Raw genomic sequence first — 21,036 nt, 5'->3', positions numbered from 1 at the left:
TGATCAGACAATAAAAAAAAAAATCTTCAGAAAATGTTAACAGAGAAAATAGAGGTCTTTGATAAACTCAACAAAAATAAAATAAGAACCATCAGAGTCACAGAAACCCAGGGAGAAAATCACCATGAAGAATAAACAGTCAAGGATACCATTACAGAGAAACTTCCAGAGCTAAAGAGTGCATGAAATCAAAGTCTGCATGCCTGGAGAGTACCTGTTAAAAGAAGTCCAAAGAAAATTACTCAAGGCACATCCAAGTCACAAGTATGAATCCCACGAATAGAGATACAATACTGAAAGCAGAATGAAGAAAGGGAAATTACATTCAAAGGAGTATTCTTAAGTTTACAACAGATCTGTGTCAAAAAACCCGAAGTCCCAAAGGATATGGTGGTATAAATTCACAAAACTCAACAAAATGAATGCTACACCAGAGTACTTCACCTAGCCAGACTTCCATTCAGTGTTGAAGGAAGGTTACACAGCTTCATAAATAAACAACAGCTTAAGCCGGAGAGATAGCATGGAGGTAAGACGTTTGCCTTTCATGCAGAGTGACGGTGGTTGGTGGTTCGTATCCTGGCATCACATATGATCCCCTGAGCCTGCCAGGAGCGATTTTTGAACATAGAGCCAAGAGTAGTCCCTGAGCACTGCTGGGTGTGACCCAAAAACCAAAAAAACAAATAAACAAACAAAGCAAAACTAAACAACAGCTTAGAAACTTTATATTCTCAAAAACAGTGTTATAAGACAAACTGAAAGATCAACTGTAAGACAAGAGAGACCAACAGACACACCAAACTGCTGATGAGAGATGACAATTAACTCTCTCAACTTCAATGGACTAAAGTCATCAGGTAAGAGACACAGAGTGGCAAAATGGATCAAAAGCTGAATTCAACATTCTGTTACCTGCAAGAAACACATCGGAATAGTCCAAACAAACAGACTCAAAAGCAAAGATTGGAAAAAAATCTTTCAAACAGACAACTCACTTAAAAGGTTGAAGTGGCCATATTAATATCAGATGACCCAGACTTTTGACTTAAAAAGGCTATAAGGGACAGAGATGTATGCTTCTTATAATCAAGGGATCTATGTACAACAGGAAGAAATAACATCCATTTCTAAACATATATGCACCCACTCAGAAATTGGCAAAATATTTTAGCAACACAATCGTAGTGGGATAATTCAATACTGCCCTGTCATCCCTTGATTGGTCAACTAGGGTAAGAGCCTAGCAAAAAAATACTGGCTCTTAAAGGAGAAACTAAAGAGAGTAGCTATATATATGGCTCCCCATTGCCTGAAAACTGGATATGCATTCTTCTCCAATGCACATGGATCATACTTCAAGATAGACCAGATGCTAGTCCATAAAACTTATCTTCCTAAAATAAAGAGGATAGAAATTCTATTAACTACATTTTCAGATAAAAACGCACTGAAATTCAAAGTGAATTATAAAGAAACATGTAAGAAAATCTTTAACGCCTAGAAATTAAACAGCTCACCATTGAAGAATCAGTGGGTCAGAGGTGATATCAAAGAAAGAAAAATCTAAAGATTCTTGGAAATAGATGAGAATAAAGACACAAATTATCAGTATTTGTGGAGAACAACAAAAGCAGTACACAGAGGAAAAGTTATAGCTTTGTAATCACTCATTGGGATGAATGAAAAAACCTACATAAATAACTTAATGACACAACTTATAAAGTTAGGAAGTGATCAACAACAACAAAAAATACAATAATATTTAGACAGAAGAAAATAATACAGCTTAGAGAAGAAAATAATGATTGAGCTCCCATATGATTCAGCCATACCACTTCTAGGGATATACTGTAGGAACACAAAAACAATACAAAAATGTCCTCAGCACTCCTATGTTCATTGAAGCTCTATTTACAATATTCAGAATATGGAAAACAACCCATGTTCCAGACAACAGATGGATGGCTAAAGAAACAGTGGTACATCTACACAACAGAATACTATGCAGCTATTAGGAAAAATGAAGTCAAGAAATTTGCCTATCCTTGGATGAACTGATGACTATTATGTTGAGTGAAATAAGTCAGATGAAGAGAGACACAGAATAGTCTCATTCATCTGAAATTTAAGAAAAATAAAAGAGCATATTAATAATACTCAGAGAAAATAGAGGTGAGGGCCAGAAGAACCAATCCATGATATGAACCTTACCACACAGTGTGGTAAGTGTAGTTAGAGAAAAATACTGTACAAACAACTACTATGACAATGATAGTGAGAGAGAGAGAGAGAGAGAGAGAGAGAGAGAGAGAGAGAGAGAGAAATAAATTGCCTTTCTTGAAGACAGGTGTGAGTGAGGATGGAATTGGGGACACTGATGGATGGAAAGTTGCACTGGTGAAGGGTGGCATACATTTTTTTGACTGAAACTCATCTATGAATTATTTGTAACCATGGTGTTTAATAAAAAGATTATTTAAAATGCTTTAAGTGAATTTCATTTCTGAGTATGTTCTTGAAATGATACTATTACATACTAAAAAGCTGAAATTCCATTGAATATTGTGGTGTGAATAAAATAATTTAAAACCAACAGTTTTATCACATTGGACCTAAATTGATAAAAGACATCTCTTGTGCTAAACTTCGTAATTACAAGGGCACAGGTTCACAAGAAATAGTCAATGTAGAGGTCGGTTACTGAATTTCTTAGAGAGATTTTGATAACCACAAACTGAAGAAAGATGCACTGTAGATAGATTCATTATAAGAAGCACATGCTATTAATGTTAGAAAGAAGTTGATATAATGCAACATTTCTCAACGAGAGTGCACAAGACACACCACTTCCAGAATATTCCAAGAGGATCACAGTGAAAATTTTGAATGTAGGAAACTTGGAGTGAACGGGTGTGTGTGGGGGGGCAGGGGGAGTCAGTAGGGTGAACAGACCCAGCCATAGGAGAAAGCAGTCAGAAGAAGGCCAAAGTCAGGAAGAAGTTCATAAATATATAGTGGAATAAAGAACATGGTAAATAAAATTGTTTAATGATAAACATTTGGGACCAGAGCCGCAGTACAGCATGTAGAGCATTTGCCTTGAATATGGCCAACCTAGATTCTATCCCTAGCATCCCATATGGTTGCCTGTGCCCCAACCAATTTCCTGATGCAGAGCTAGGGGTAACCCCTGAGCACTGCCAGTGTGGCCAACAAAATAAAGAAAAAGATGAACATTTGCAATAGAGAAAAAAAAATAGCTCACCTCAATAAAAGAATCTGGAAAGGTATTTCTCTAATTATTATTTCTCACACATTATATTAATGTGTGAAAAGCTAGATAGATTTAATTTTAAGTAGGCATATAATGTTCAATTTTTAAAGATAATAAATATATTATGGGAAAATACTGCTGAAGAGTACAAAAGCAGACTTAAACTTAGTGTTGTGAAGTTTAAACAACTTCCTGAGGATTATTAGAATATGTAAATGATTTTATATGTAGTACATGCATAAATTTGTTCCAACACTTTAATCACATGACACATACTTTAATTGATTAAAGATGTCTTAATTTTTTCTCCCTTAAGGAAAACTCATTAACAGAATAAAGATAATAAGAGGAAACATCATCATTTTGTTATTTAACAATCACATTAAGTATAAAGATTTGCCAGCTATCTTTCTTTATATCTTTCTAATCTGATATCTTTCTGATCTGTCTGATAAGCAAATGTATTGCATGCATTTTATCAACTTTTGAGAATTTGTTTTAGTGTATTTGAAATTTAAACTATTAAATATATCTCTAATTGTCATCTCATACTAGTACACTAATTATATTACTATGTCATGTAATACTTTTTCCCTTACAATATAAAGGAACAATTATATAAAACTTCTAAGAAGACACAATAAAGTGAATGATTTGCTTTTACATGGCATGCTTGTTTCTACAAAATATTAAAACTTCGACAAGGTATTATGAAGAAAAAAATAATAGCTCAAAATCAAATTATTATGTTTTTTAGATATCAAAAATTAATTTGTGATAAATTCTAGGGAAACATTTTATATCTTTATTGGTAAATATAAGTTTTATGATAATGTTACAATTTTGATTTGAATTCTTGTGTAATGAGTGTTTTTTATTGTTGTGCTTTGTTTAATTGCTGACAAGACAAAGAAAGAAGTAGAAAGAACTAAAGAGATAAAGTGTTCTATAAAGAAATATGGCAAAGGTTTATGGAAATGGGAAAAGCTGGGTAAAACATTTTAAATTTTGTATTCATGACACAAATCAGTTCTTCCCACAGAATTGTTTAAAGAATCTTCCAACTGACAAGATAATTGAAATATATTTGTGATCTTCCTATTAAGTGTGAGATTGTCCTAAATGACTTATAAAATATAAGAACTCGTTTTTTAAGAAAGGAAAATACTAGAATCTTAGAAATGAATTTTTTAGTTGCAAAGTACTTACCTTTTTTCGGAAAGTTCTCTACATGCTTTCCATATTTTTTTCCAAATAATGGCTTAATAGATTATAATTCTTTTATTATCACGTATCTGCTTTGAAACTTCTTGTTTGTTTTGGGGTAATACAGAGAGCTTACTCCTAGCTCTAGAGCTCACTACTGGAAGGACTTGAGAGAGCATAGGGATTCTGGAAGTCAAACTCAAGATGACCACATTGAAGGCAAGTGCCTTACCAGCATCAGAATTTCTACTAATATTCAGGAAATATTGTCAGTCAGAAAACTCATTAGCAGTCAGAAACTCAAGCCAGGGAGATGGCTCAAAAGGTATGCATACATACTTTCCTTGTGGAGGATCTTGGATTGACTTAACTCCAGGGCCTGATCCCCTGAGCACTGATGGAAGAAACCCTTCCAAGGTATGTCATTCCAAACAAAACAACAAAATCAGTATGAAAACTGTCCATGCTATCCTAGGCAAATTATTCAACTTGACTTTTGCTCACTGGAAGGTTTACTTGAATAGAGGCTAAAGGCATCTCATCTCTAATATGATTTTATATCATTCTTTTAAGATGCTCTACCATAAATTATAGTGCTTCACATGTTGGGGCAAGAAATTCACCCATTTCATCATTTTGCATTTATGACAGTTTTGATTTCACACTAAGGATGATAATTTTCATAAGTGTAGAATAATTCCTCAAACTAAATTTAAAAGATCAGAGCACGCTTTATAGAGTATTTTACATATTCAAAATATAGGTCTCAATATATTTTGCCTTTCTAACTAAGGCCTCTTTCAGTCTCAAGAAAATTATAAAATTTGAAAACTATTAGAGTAAAACTACTGGTGTGCAAATTAACATACTGCTGATTATGATTTCTACTTATTTGTTACAAAAATAGCCATTATAAATTTTCCTTAGATTTTCAATGATTAAAGACACTTCAAATGAAAGTGCCATCAACTAAAGTTATACTCAAAGTCCAAGTTCTCATGCTGAACTTAAAATCCAGGCCCAGTTTTCACTCCTGGGAAACACATACCAAGAGATCCTAACTTCTTAGAATGTGCTACCCATGATGGGTTAAGGCAGCAAAAATTCCTGGTGAAAACATCTCATCTAAATTTCTGTCTCCCTGCAGTTTTGACCAGTTCACCCAGATCTCTAGTGAGAACAAAAGCAAGTTTATCTAATCATAATGGGGCCAGTGTAAAGATACTAAGTCAAGATATTAATGTAAACCAGAGTAAAGATAGTAAGTGTTGCAGAACCAATTTGATAAAATGAGAAAAACTTTGTTGGCAAGGATGTCTAAAGATGATTATACAGGAATGAAATGATTCTTGACATGTTTGCCTGTCATTTATGATATTTACACTTAATAAAATATGTTGGATTCTCAAGATACAACTAACTTCAAAAAGAATGATGCGTTTCCCCCCAGAGCAGCTGACTGAACTCACAGTTGCTTCCAGATGGATGATGTTCTGTTGAACTAGATTCACAGCTCTCAGAAGCAGATTCCTTTCTCTCTCATGCAACTTACTTTCCCTTTTGCTTTCAATTCTACTTTTTTTTTTTAGTGCCACACCCGGTGATGGTCAGGGATTACTCCTATCTATGCGCTCAGAAATTGCTCCAGCTTAGGGGACCATATGGGATGCTGAAAGATGGAACCACCATCCATTCTGGGTCAGCTGCATCCAAGGCAAATGCCCTACCATTGCGATTTCATTCTGGCCACCGATTCTACTATTTTTATGTTTTTATTGATGCCCCTCATCGTAATAAATGTACATGCAAAAAATATGCAAGTTTTAGATTCCTATGATTGCTTTCTCCAGGCAACTGCAAGAGTAAATTCCAATTTGAAAACCCAAACACAACTTTCCCTAATGTGCCCCTGGATCTTGACTTGTTTCTTCATTAATTGGAAACCTGTTATACATGGTTGTGACTTCCCCATTAATAACACTTTAAGATGGGCATGTTTTAAACTTTGAAGAGAGAAAACCAAATGTTCCTAGTTCCTACATTTATCTACAATAATTTCACAAGAGGTCTTGTGACAAAGAGCCACTATTCTCCAAGCATAGAAGTTAGTTTTAGTTAGGTCATCTAAGAATAAGGAAATAAAAGCTTAACCCCTGCCCAGTAGAAGTATACATGAAATAATGATTTCTGACCTGGATCTGTTGCTGAAGCAAATTAATTTTGTGTTGTTGCTGCAGAAGCTGCTGCTGTTGTCTTGCAATCTGTGAAGAAATTGCACATGAATAATCTTATTTATTATTATTAATATTAACATCTTGGTTTGGGGATATTTCTGGTTTTTGTGCTCAAGAGTGCCCCCTATTGATGCTTGAAAGAACCACATGTAATCCTGGGGTTCAAATTGGGATAGGCTGCAAAAAGACATTCTTGCAATAATAATGTTCAGACACAAAAGAGAAAAGAGCTGGAAGTTACAGCTCACCTCAGGAAGCTCACCACAGAGTGATGAGTTTAGTTAGAGAAATAACTACATTTTGAACTGTCCTAATAATGAGAATGTATAGGGAAATGGAAAGCCTGTCTAGAGTACAGGCGGTGCTTGGGTGGGGAGGAGGGAGATTTGGGACATTGGTGATGGGAACGTTGCACTGGTGATGGGTGGTGTTCTTTACATGACTGAAACCCAAACACAATCATGTATGTAATCAAGGTGTTTAAATAAAATATTAAAAAAAGTATATTCCCCAATGTACTACTGTCTCTGGCTCAAGGGACATTTTAAATGCTCTCAAAGAGGAAATTAGAACTTATCTATTTCTCCAAGTTTGGCTGGACCTTGATGAAGCTCATAATAAAATGGATGTGCCTGTTTGCCACAGTCCCAGCTTCACCCTTGGGCAGAGCCAGTGCACTTGAGAAGCAGCTGCACTGCTACTTTTGGTCTAAAACCAAGTGAAGCCTAAGACACTTTAACTGTGACTCAATTAGTATGAGGTGTGTAAACTTCAAACCATCCTCCTGAAAATACTGAGAAGAGTCTATCTCTGGACAATTCAGCTATTTGCTAGGAGAGTTGTATGGATAGTGGTGGTGGTGGTGGGGTTTTGAGGCAAAGAGTTTGGAGTAGCAAGTCCTTAAGAAGGATCTAGGATTATTAGGTTCTGATGTTTTCTGATATAATACATTTCTTGTTTTTCATTTCTGCCACTCACAAATCTATTAAATGTCAATTTGTCAGCACACACCATTTTGATTTCTCTTCCCAGTCTCTCCTTATATGATTGTTTATTAAAAAAATTAGCCATCCCCACTTTGTTAGAATTGTGAAGTAAGTGCCTTTTAGGTCTTACTTCCTTCAAGATTCAAACCTCCAGCTCTTTTCTTGTACTCTTATGTCTCTTTCAACTACCACACTGATTTGATTTTTTTTGTTTGTTTGTTTGTTTTGGACAAGAGCTGATGGTATGCAGGGCTTATGCCTGGCTCTGCACTCAGGAATCAGTGATAGTGTATATGAGAACCATATTATATACTGGGGATCAAACTCAGGTTGGCCATGAGCAAAGTAAGTGCCCTACCTACTTACTAAGGCTCTGGCCCCATGACATGTTTATCTGTTTCATGCCTCCTCTTCCCATTGTTTGCCCCCCCTCAGTGGCTCTGCCTGCCCAAAGTATGTTATGGCTCTCAAAAGTGCCACTTAGGAGGTTTCTGTCAAACACAGTTCTGCTGTTATTGCTACAATTCCTATTTTCACATAGATGCCAAGGACTTTTGTTTAATGTCTCTAGTCTAGACCTTTGTGTTATTGTTTCAGACTCATTGGTACAACAGCATCCTCAAAGAAACTTCAAATTCAACCAGAAATTGAACTTGAGACGACCCTCAACAAACTCAATTGGAGTTTTTCTAAGGCTGAACTAGTGTGATCAACCCAGCTATTTGCCTTTATACTATTTTCTATATTTACTTTGAATCACCAGTGTACTTATTTTAGAAAGTAATACTTTTCACAATCCCAAGTAAGTGAATCATAAATAATTTGGGATCATGGTCAAAATCATTCACTAAATATATTCTGTATAAAACTAGTAGAAGGAGTGCATAAAATAAGATTGAATGTAAAGAAAACTTCAAACACTTTTATTTACATGATATAGGACAAGAAGTCTCCTGAAAATATTATTTTAAACTCATAAAATATCAAGCTATACTTCTTTTTCTTTTTGGTTTTGGGCCACATCCACCACTAGGAAGACTCCAAATGTGGGGTTCTAGGAGTTGAACTTGAATCAGGATCATGCCTTACCCCTACACTCACTCCCTAGTCCCAAGTTTGAAATAAAAATAAAATTATTTTTATTATATTTTATATTTACTATAACTTGCTACAAAATTCTTTCAACCAAGGTAAAACTCTATAAATAAATTGATATATACAGAGCCCATCAGAGTTTATGTATAGACTTTAAAACTTCATGGAGTGGGATAGCTACATGGTCACACATGGATTTATTTACTTTTGTTCTGGACACTGGTGCAATTATGGTTTAATTTAAAATATTTAAAGAAACACCCTTCTCTAATAAAGGGTATGAAAGGATATGGTAGATCAAGAAATACAATTCTCTTAAATTCTATTCTTTATCCTACTATCAGTATGTTAGAAGATATTTAACTCTTGGTATTGCAAAGTAAATTTTAACCAGAAAAGGAACCACAGGAGCCAGTATAATAGCACAGCAGCAGAGCGCATGCCTTGAAGGCAGCTGACCCAGGATGGAACTGTGTTCAATCCCCGGTGTCCCATATGGTCCCCCAAAGCCAAGAGTGATTTCTGAGCGCATAGCTTGGAGTAACCCCTGAGCGTCACCGGTGTGGCCCAAAAGCAAAAAAGAAAAGGGACTATCATAGACTTCTGACTTCCTCCTATTCCAAGCTTCACTTGTATCTTGCCTAGATTATTGAAGTAGTCTCAGATTTGTTCTTTCTTCTCATTTGCAGCCTACAGCCTATTATTGGATACATGGTGTCACACTCATCCCTTGTTTCACTGTTTCACTCTCATTCCTTCCAACATGCACTATATTATAGTTGTTAAAAATCTATCTATACCCACATAGAATTCAATATATGAGAAACTTTTGTCTGTAAAAATCCTCACTGGATCATAGTAATTCTAAGGGAATCTTGCATCAGATTAGACCTCAACACACAATTTTGAAGAGCAGAATGGGAATGGAGTTGAGAGTCTGGGGGAAAGGCTGAGCAGTAAAAAAAGGTTCATTACCTCTCTATGGGCTCTACAGGGAATACCAGAATACACGAAGGAGAATTTCTGTCTCCAATGACTGAAACAGAAATATCACATCCCATCTTGGTGTGCAGCTAGGGAGCATAGGAAGAGGGGTCAGGGGAAACTTTCTCAGAAAAATAAAAGATGCACATGACCTAAAGGCAAGTATCAGTGTCCTTATGAAACTTCCTGGGTTCTGCTAAACACGGTTTGGAAAGCAAGGAAGGAAGAATGACTATAGAGCCAACACTGGGTCAGGGTTTGGTCCAGGAAGCACAAAAAAGATGCAAAAACCTGGCCTACAAGGACCGTAAGGGAAATTCTCACAGGCTGTGGAGACATCATTGTTAATTATCTCTCCAAAACAGGAAAGAAATTCTGGAATAAACCAAGGATTTTCAAAGTTCTGAGGAGAACCACAGAAAAAACAAAGGATTCTAGAATTCTTTGGTCAGAATATGCTAAGAAAAATACTCCATTAGTGAGTACTCAGAAACTTTGAGAACACATGTGCTCTCAGATCCATCAAAATATCTACTGAGAAATAATTCCATCTCATTAGAGCATATATACTTTGAGGGGCTCCTAGAACTTTCCAGTAGTTAGGTGTCTGAAGTCACAGAGAAATGGACAAGAAAAGTTGTTGTTGTTTTTTAAATCTCACACAGGCAACCATACTCTTTTACTATAGCGGCAAACTAAGAGGAATATAGGAGGCCACTATTATCATTGAGGCATCTCACTAGAAATAAAAATATCATCTTGACAGCAGAGGTGAACCACTAAATAGAGAATAGGATTAAAGTAGGAGGTTGCCTCCAAGAAAAAAGTTGAAAGCCCTATTTTAGGATATTTTGCAGAATATGTGTGTACACATTTCCTTGGTCAAATTTTTTAGGGGGATAGTTTATTCAGGAGCAATTCCTATCTCTGAAATCCTGGTGGTGCTTGGGGACCATAGGGTACTACAGATTGAAGAGGAGCTGACCATATGTAAGGCCTGCCCCAAAGTTCTCTTAGCTAAATAATGGCTCTTCTACTTCTATAGATAGGCACCCATAATTCAGGATGTAAAGGGAGTGAGTCCTGGATAAAATGTGCCACCCCACTTTTCTATGTGAGCTTAGTCCAAGGCAGCCTCTGTCTTTCCTTCCCATAATGTTGATATTCTTTAAGTCCAGTGCTCAGTGCTCACACACTGGCACTGCTCTCCTACCCAATATTTGCCGGTACTTAGTGTCTGAGTTCTAAATCCATAGAAACCACTCTCTTAAAGATCAAAACCTAGAAAATTCTCAACCTGATACCTTTTTCTTGCTCTGCTAACTATGTTCCAGTATCTCTTTGGGGCTGAGTTTATCCTTACCTGTTTTCCTCCTATCACTGCATCTTCAATTGGAGGCACTCAGAAATCGCTCCTAGCAGGTTTGAGGATCATATGGGATGCCAGGGACAGAACTCAGGTCAGTCCTGGGTCATAGCATGCAAAGCTATGTGTGCTATAACTCCAGCCCAACACTTACCTACTTCTAAAGTTTTGACTACCAACACTCTTCAGACAGTTTACGAACTTCAGCTAGCATTTCTCTCCAAACTGTTGGCTTCTATTTCTAGCTGTTATCACATATCACAGTTGGATAATTTGACAACTTTTATTCAACACAGAAAAACCACCTGCTCTTCCAGAAAAAGCCCTCCTCAAGGCATTACCTGTTACTCGGGTTCAACACCTTTTCTTTATCCTTTTTGCCCACTCAAATATCTCCTAAAACTGTTACTCTTCTCTGTCTATTCTTTTCTTCTCATTTCCTATGTCCATAACACTATCTTTCGAGTTTCATTCTTAAAATTAAATCATTTTAATAGATTCTTCTAGCCATATAGATTAAAATTCATATTATACATCAATCCCTACCCACCCCAAATCTTCCAAATTCTTCTGTACTCTTCCAAATCTCACCAACTACCTCTTTAATAAAATCTTTCAGAATGTCTTGGATGAAAATGCCCTCTTGGTTCTAGAACTATGACTCCATTTATTTTATTTGTCTGGGTTTTGTTTTGTTTTCCTTTTTGTTTTGGAGCCACAACCAGCTGTGGTCAGGGTGATCCAAGCGCTCTGAGTGTACAAGGCAAGTGCTCTACCTGCTGTTATTTTTCTGGCTCCATTCCCTTTGGTACTTCTTGCCAGATGTGCCAGAAGTTCACATTGATTATAATTACTTCTGAATTACATATCACTAACATAGTTGAGAAGCCACTATCAACTGAGCATTTTTGTTTTTGTTTTGTTTATTTTGCTTAGGTATCTTGTTTGTTTTTTTTTTGATATACTTATTTGAATTAGGAGATATGTGTGTGGGGCAGGGGACGCTTATGCTGACTGTTTTAAGTATGAACTTGGGGGCAAAACCTAAAAATAAGCCTGATGAATCGGTTTCTCCAGTTCTGACTCACCTGCTCTTGTTGTTGCTTGGCCAGCTCCATTTGCTGGCGCTGTTTCTCAATCTGAGATGCGGCCAGTTTCTTTTGCTCATCATGGGCAGCCAGCAGCTGCTCCCTCAGACTGGTCAACTGATTTATCATTCCCATGAGCTGCCTCTCCTTTTCAGCAAGGCTTTCAGGAGTCCCTGAAAAATAAGATGGCAAGAAAACACACACAAACCAAAGAAAATTAGAAGAATTATTTTTCAATTAAAATAAATATTTTAAAACAAAAGATTTTAGAATACGATCTTTGATGAAAAAACAAATGTAGACCTATTTTTAGGTATGTATTAGCAGTCAAGAGACAGATATTTTCACCCAGGCTAATATATCAGAATAAGCCACCATAATTTAACTTTTATATATGACAAGGAATAATTTATAAAATGTCTCCCTTTTTTATTTTAATGGTAAATAAAATTGTTAGCTGAGTATCTATTATATTTATAATATTCCACTCAGAGATGATGGAAAAAGGTCTTAAGTATTATTCCTCAACTTAAGGAACATTTTTTTTGGAAAGGGCAAACTAGAGAATCAAGAAAAAGATAAATGTTTTAAATCTATGATTACTGAAATCAGGTATTAAGATTAATATGAGTCTCCTTTATTCAAAATAAAATCTTAATGAATCGAAACTAAGAAAATCTTATATTAAAGGGAAAGCTGTTTTCTCATTGCCAACTCAGAGGCTTGTTTCAAAAGTAGTCTCTAGCAGAAAAATATTCAAATTTAGGAATATAAATTTAGGCCATCTTGACACAATGAAATGTGGTTGGGAAACTAGCAGGTTGCATTATGGACACTCAAGGTTACAGCTAAATTCAAGATTGGATGAGGAAGTCACGGTAGGCATTTAAAATAAATGGCATGCTAAAGAATGTTAAAACGTGTCAGTGAATCTTCCTAGTCAGGTTAAAATACCTACTTATTGGCTATACTGGAAATATGAGTATTCCTGACACAAAAATAATATCACTTTTAATTGTTTTTTTTAATTCACCAGCTAGATAATACCCCTATGTTAAATACTTGTAAAAAGAGAGAGCATACTTTTCATTACAATTTTCACTTCAAATTTATTTCCACCCCATTTGCTACCTATATATAAAATTAGATAGAAGGATCTGATAACTCAAGCACCCTTTCCTCATCCTACAGCATTGCTACTACTAATTTATACTGAAGAAATATGTACATTCTTTAGAAGTTAGTGACTGATCATTTGCACTGATCATTTGGAATGAAAATAATATAGTTGACATGGGTTAGAGAATAATTGTCCACAAAACAAATTCTATATGGTAAACAGGACAAAAATTGGGCCTTATGTTTTTATTTTTATTATGGTGACCTGAGCTCATTTAGGAAAAATCCTCAGCAAGTGCTGTTAATAATTTTGTATGTCTCATTATTTGTATTCTGTGGAGTAGAAAAACAGTTATCCAAAGAATAGTAATTATATGACTGCTATAATTAGAACCGTAATACTGAATAACTGAACTATATGGTGGGAAATTTTGCTGATAAAAATATTCAAATAATGGTAAGATATTTAGTAATCCATACTAGAAAACGGCATCAATATCACCACACTTTCTTGTCCTGATAACTTTCCAGGGATAACTAACTCCACTTTCAAATACTGGGCTCAAGAAAACCTTACGAAGTGAAGATATGTGTATTAAGTGTTTTAAATAAACCACTAGGGACAATCTAAATATCACATGGGAACAAACAATTACTGGAGATCATATGCTATATTAGATCCATTAAAAATGTTAAATATAGTGAATGACTTGTTTACAATATAAAATCAGGTGAAAATTGTAATAGAAGTGAAACATTTTTATATAATGTTATATAATGCTATCTAAAACATGCATTAGATTGAAAATGTTTATCTATTTTTATAAATAAAAATACTAGAGAAGAAAAATATACTCAGAAACTAAGTGGAAGTATAATTTGTAAAGTTTACAGTGATATCCATTTTGCTAGAATACAATACAAATGTGTACAGAGATATATCTGAACATAAATTTTATCAGTATTCAGTCTATAAAAATTCACACAATTTTTATTGTTCACTTATTCACACAAATACGGAGAAAACTTAAATATTTAAGAAATATACCATCATTGGTATTCAGTTAAAAGTTTGGAAGCTTTGATCTCCCATCTTCCAGACCTCCCAGGATTCCTCAGACAAACCTCCACTTTATTTCCTACTCAACTTTTCTTTCATTCCTTTTCACTGCTTTCTTTCTGTCCACTCATAAATGCTCACTTTTCCCAGTTTCATCCTGTTCTTGTTTTGTCCTTGATCTAATAACGTGATTTCACTTCTTAACTCTTCATTTCAATTGATACATATCATCTGTCTATTTTACTCTAGAGTTTTATAATGAATGATGTATCAGATCAAAGAATCACAAAGGAATATGCCAATCCTAAACTTGTTCTCCATCCTTAGCAACACTTTGAGATTCAGAAATGGCACATGAGTGTACTCTTCACTCAAAAAATGTTTGTGGAAGGAAGATCTCCATTCTCCTCCCATTTACATTTTTGGTGGGGCGGGGATCCATATATATCATGCCCAAATGTGCAGGCGTCACTCTAAGTAGTACAAGCCTGACAGTTCAGAGTTTAGGCCTAGACTGCAATGGGTTAGAGGGATTCGGGAGTGGAAGTAAGAGGGTTTTTAAGTAAAAGTAAGAGAGTAAGAGGCTGGGTTGTGGGGGTGCGGGGAGCAAAAAATGAAAAGAGAGAGTAAGAGGTAACGTGTCATTGTGGTGGTGTTTGGGGACCCATAAAACTCAGAAACTAATGTATATATGGCATATGCTTCAGTCCTTTGAACTATCTCCCCATTTCCTTTCCTTCAGTTTACAAATTATTCATACTTAATCAATACTCTAAACTAGAAATACAAATAATTTTCAATCATTAAAAACCATCCCTTGTTCTTCAAAATTACATTGGTTTATTTATTTAAGAGATGTTATTTAGCAATAAGTATAAGTATTAATATAGGTAAATATAAAAAGTGATATATCATATAAGTAATAAGTCAATAATTATAAAATATAGAATAACAGATATTTCAAAACTGTCTCTTCAAAAGAAACCACTACTATTTTCTCACATAATATACCCTGTTAATTCTTAAATATATATCAAATTTTTCTGCATACCAGGCTTCTACAACAAATTGTGTAGCTTAAGCAATAAAATGCATGGCAGCACTTGGGTTAGCAGTATGCACAATCCAACAACTTACAATTCCCATTACTCAAATGACAATATATTATAAATCCCTGCAATCTAGTATGTAGGAAATTGTACTGTTGGAGAGTGTAGAAAAGTTTATTGAAAAGTAAAGGGAAAGAAAAAAGGGGAGAAACTTAGTATAAGACAAGTTTTGTTGAAAAGAGGTTTTGTCTACTTTATCTCCTGTTGTATTTATCTCATTATCTTTATCCTGTCTTTCTCTTTATCCTGTCTTTCTCTTTATCCTGTCTTTATCTCCATCATCATCATGACATTTTTTATCATAAAAATTTAATGGAACATCCTGTTGTTTGTTTCCCCTCTACAGGTCTTTCACCTATATAGTATCAGAATCATCTGATTAAAATCAACTCTAGTCAGGTCACCTCTTTAAGTCTCCTCTTCTGTTTTCTTCAAATAAAATGTCAAGTCATTCTTAATGACTAAGAAATTTCCAAGTATGACCTACCTTCCTAAGTTCTTTCTGTATCCTAAATTCCAGCCCTAGTAAATCCATTACCAGTCCCACCAAGTAGTTTCCTTCACAATGGTCTTGTGCACATTCCTTTGTTACAGATTGATTTTTTATGTCTGATTCATGTGTCTTTTTCCTTATGACTACTTTCCTGATTCCCAATAAATATAATTTTTATCTTCTTTGGGAATACATACAGTGTTTATCTTTATTACAATACTTAATCATGACATTTTACTATGTTATTTTCACATTTGTGTTTTAAAATCAACAGAGATGTGACAGCAATAATGCGAATGGTCAAATTTTATATCCTTATTGACATCTTATTACAGAACCTGCCATGCAAATCATCTAAAAGGATCTAAGGAATAAAGTCCCTTTCTGGTAAATCACTTCAAGCTTAGGCATGCCATAGAGAAAATGTAACTGGGAAAACACTTTTGTGAGCTGCATAGAGGTTGGCCTTAACAGTTGAGTCAAGAAGGCAATTATTTTTTGGAATAAATAGTTCTTTATTTTTATGAGTATTAAACTTAGATAGCTCCATTTCTAAATTATTATAAATTAATAAATTATCTCTCAATTTTGTGGCAGTGATCTTTGTAGTACACTATTCAAGATTAAATATCCAAGAAAATATCCAAGATTAAATTTTCAATCTAGATCACTGGAAAATTTCAAAGGTCCATCTAATAGAAAGAACAAATAATGTTTCTTCACTTTTGATTCAGTTGCTGAATATTTTATACTGAATATTGAATACTTATATATTACATACATATAAGTATGTAATAATCTAGGGAGAAAACTGTATACCTATATGCATAACAGATTATCAGATTTCAGATAGTCAATGATGTCCTATATGTGGAGAACAGTAAATTACTTTATGATTTATTATTTTACTCTCATGTGTCTTAATCAATGCAAACTTTGCTCTGATTACCTTAGAATGAAAAATGACTGAGGTAAGTTTAAAAGATTCTTTTTAAGTACTTCTCACTGCCTACTAACTACATGCATTGACAATCACTGTTCTGTAGATTCCATAAAATTAGCACAAATAAAAACATTCTTTAATATAATGCTTTAAAGACATTAGAGAAGTTGTGAGAAAAAAATATTAAGCTTCAGATTTTTCTTCCCAGGGATATATGGACATCAAGTCATTGTTTATATTCTTCATCTGCTTCATGTACACATTTTAATTCCCTGGGACTTCAACCGATCATAAAATAAAATATTAATCAATTCATCTAGCTTCATGTCGGCTACAGTCTTATAAACCAGGCTACCACCTGAATGCCATTACTTGCCTTTACTACTACAAAAACTTCTCTAACACTATTGATCTTCTTTCATTAGTTTTCCTGCTAAAACCTGTTCTCAGAGCAATATAATTAGAAAGGTAAACAAGATTGTGCCACAGGCCTTGTGTAAAACCATATCATGGCTTTAGTCCATACAAAGAACACACTGAAACTCTCTTCCTATATATTCATGGCGGCCAGGTTCTTGCCTTCTTTAGAATCATCTCCTTCCATTTTCTCTTTGGCCAATGTGCTTCTGTCACTGAACCTCCTGGTAGTTCATTTAATACCAAGAAGCAAACTTGATGCCAACTTAAGGTCTTTGCATTCCAATTGCTTGCCACAAAGAAAGTTTTTAATGTTTTTTAATCCTTTGGGATATGCTCGTGGTTTACACCTAGGCTCTGTATTTAGGAATCACTGCTGGAGATTCTCAGGGAACCTATGTGGTCTTGGAGATTAAACCAGCTCAGCTTGCCTAACTCAGTGTACAATCACTAGGGTCCATTTACTGAAAATCTCTTCCATTAGAAAATTATCTTTTGGGGAAGCTGTGAAGCACTGGCTAGATGAAAAAGCAAGACTATCTCTAGACAATTGTACCTATTAGAGGACCACTTCATTCTTTTTCTGTTTTCTTTTTTCTTTTTAGGCCATACCCAGTGCCACTCAGGGATTACTCCTGGCTCTATTCTCAGATATTGCTCCTGGCAAGCTCGGGAGACCATATGTAATGCTGAGGATTGAACTCGGATTGACTGTTTGCCAGGCAAAGGCCCTACCTGCTTACTGTCACTCTAGTACTTAGAGGACCACCAAATGAGTGACTTTCTCCTTCCATTCACACTATTTTAGCTGCTAAGCATACTACAGCATACAAATCGGTCAAAAATGTCTGTTTCTAGGTTTATAATTAAGTGAAAACTATACTATCAACCAAATTACTTTTAATCAGATCATACATACTATAACAACATTAATTTGCCAAAGTGCCTACATGAACACTGAAACAACAGAGATCATTGTTTAATTTTTATGGCAACATTCAATTTTTACTGTTTCTAGTAATTGGGCCCATGTTATTTAATTATTGATACATATTTTAATTATTGTTTTCCCAATACATTTTAATTTTTATGATATAATATTAGTTTGGTGTGTTTAATACTACAGATCTAACATTTATAAAATTGTGCCTACCGCAAAACGACTTATAAATACATTAAAATATATCCTTGACTAAATACAAAGTGCAACTCCATATACAAGAATAAGTCTATTATCTAGATTATAAAATAGCCTTTTCAGATACATTTGAGAGAAGAAAAAAAGATCAGACAAGCAATATTGCTTCAATGTTGGTTCCTTTACCCAAATAAAATTGTTATGTGGTTTGCTAAAATCACCATCAAAGTAGGGACTGGAAATATAGTACTGAAGGCAAGGTGTTGGCCTTGGACATAGCTGACTTGGGTTCAATCCCTAGCACCTAATATGGTACCCCGATTCCTACTAGGAATGTTCACTGAGTGCAGTCAAGGGTAAGCTTTGACCGACGAGGTGGCGCTAGCAGTAAGGTGTCTGCCTTGCAAGCGCTAGCCAAGGAAGGACCGCGGTTTGATCCCAGCGTCCCATATGGTCCCCCCAAGCCCGGGGCAATTTCTGAGTACTTAGCCAGGAGTAACCCCTGAGCATCAAATGGCTGTGGCCGAAAAACAAAAACTAACAAACAAACAAAAAGAGTAAGCTTTGAATATAGTTGGGTATGACTCAAAAACCAAAACCAAACAGTGCAAAAGTCAAAGTATAGTATAAGGTTATTACCCAAATAAAGAAAAGAGCAAAACTCATTCAATAAGGGAAATGTCCGATAGTGTTGAGGTCAATTGAAAACTAGCAATTATTTCCTCCCTTAAACAAATAAAGTTGTCATTTCTAAATAAGTAACTTGGGGGGAGGTGCAACACATCAGGAGGTGCTCAGAATTAAAACCTGGCTCTGTGTTCAGGGATCATTCTCAGTGGGCTTCAGGCACTTTAAGGGATACCAGGCAATAAACTCTGGTTGGCCATATGAGAAGCAATACCTACTATCACTCCAGTCTAAAGAAGATTACTTTTTCTTTTACCAGTAATGATTTATTATTATTTATTTCTTTACTCTCAGTACTACTATTTGAATAGTTCTTGGTCTAACATTTATAATAGACCCATTACTTTCCATTGATACCTCACTTGAAATTTAAGATTTGATGTACTATCTTCAAAAGTTATGCTTCAAAAAATTGCCTCCTAGACTGTAAAGTCTAGAAAGTCTATGCTTGCTACTGTTAGATCTCTACAGCACAAAATATAGTTAGACAGACTAGTATTTTCAATGAACTTAAAATATAATGAATTAAAAACCAAGCTTATAAACTGAAGCTTTATTTTATGGCATGAGAGAAAAAGAAGTCCTCTTCATCAGAAGAAGAATGAATGAAAATTTTCTAACTCATTTAAAGGACAAATAGGATAGCCAAAAAAGAAAAAATTTATATATATACATTTTTTTTTTTTTTTTGGTTTTTGAATCACACCTGGCAGTGCTCAGGGGTTACTCCTGGCTCTATGGGCAGAAATCGCTCCTGGCAGGCTCAGGGGACCTTATGGGATGCAGGAATTCGAACCAAAGACCTTCTGCATGAAAGGCAAATTCCTTACCTCCATGCTATCCCTCTGGCCCCAATATATTTTATTTTTTATTAACAAAACTAAACAAACATTTTAAAAATACCCTTTATTAGGGTGGACAAACTAAGATGGCATCTCGGGGCTCAGTCACACGAGATACCATACCCGAGAAAACTCTTTACATACACTTTATCTCTAGGTTATACCTTCTTTTAGGACTTGAAGCACGTGGCCAGACAGACCACCGAAGCAGCAACTGTGACCTACAGACTTATACGCATCAAACACATTCAAGCTGACTAGCATTCTCTTACTCGTTTCTCTTCTCCTCACTACTTTCTTTCTTTTTCTTTTTTTCTTTTTTCTTCTCCTTTTCTTTTTAATGTATTTTCTCTTTTCTTCTTTCCAGCCCCTTCCGTATACTTTCCCCTTTCCCCCCTTTGGAAAATGGACTATCCCTTCACCCTCAATCCCATCCAGATTTTCCATTTTATTAAAACTCTTCACCCTCACTTCTTCTTAATTCATTAGGCAACAAGACTGAACTCCTACCCCAACGAACCAGTACTCCAGCACCCAAGTGAAGGGACACCCAGTCAAACCCACACCTCGTCCCCAGCAAGAAAAGGCAACCAACTCCCCTGCTGACCCATGCTGCGCGGCCCTCCTTACCAACTCTTCCTAACGTGGACTGTTACTTGAAACTGGACTTAGCTCTAAAAGTATCACCAATGTAAAAACTCTTCCCAAGACTTCCCTGCCAAATATCTTTTGCCAACCTCAAGAAGGTCAGGGTGTGTGATGAAAAGGCGCCCGGGAACACACACACCACAAGAAAATCTCAAAAGAAAATGGGGAAACCTATACTTCCATCATAAGTATAAGACCTGTATTACACTGCCTTTTTACCTGCTTTTCCCCCAAATGTAAGGTAGTCTCTTGCATCACTTTGTTCCTTTAATTACTTTGTTATTTCATTTTTTTTAAATCTTTGTTCTTTTATATATATGTGAGCACATATATTTTTATTTCTA

At 35.3% G+C, this 21,036-nt stretch overlaps 1 protein-coding gene across 1 annotated transcript in view; it reads right to left on the bottom strand.

Moving 5' to 3' along the window:
• Positions 1–21,036, bottom strand: part of SOX5 (SRY-box transcription factor 5) — a 456,537-nt gene that overhangs the window by 216,838 nt on the left and 218,663 nt on the right. The window contains exons 5-6 of the mRNA XM_049783803.1: positions 12,237–12,409; positions 6,676–6,744 (exon numbers count right to left, since the gene is read on the bottom strand). Of these exons, the coding sequence (XP_049639760.1) occupies positions 6,676–6,744; positions 12,237–12,409 (242 nt within the window). The remainder of the gene's footprint in view (positions 1–6,675; positions 6,745–12,236; positions 12,410–21,036) is intronic.

Source organism: Suncus etruscus, chromosome 11 (genome assembly GCF_024139225.1).
Source record: "Suncus etruscus isolate mSunEtr1 chromosome 11, mSunEtr1.pri.cur, whole genome shotgun sequence".
NCBI lineage: Eukaryota > Metazoa > Chordata > Mammalia > Eulipotyphla > Soricidae > Suncus > Suncus etruscus.
Note: the sequence above shows the minus strand (reverse complement) of the source record. Positions and strands in the feature narration are given on the sequence as shown.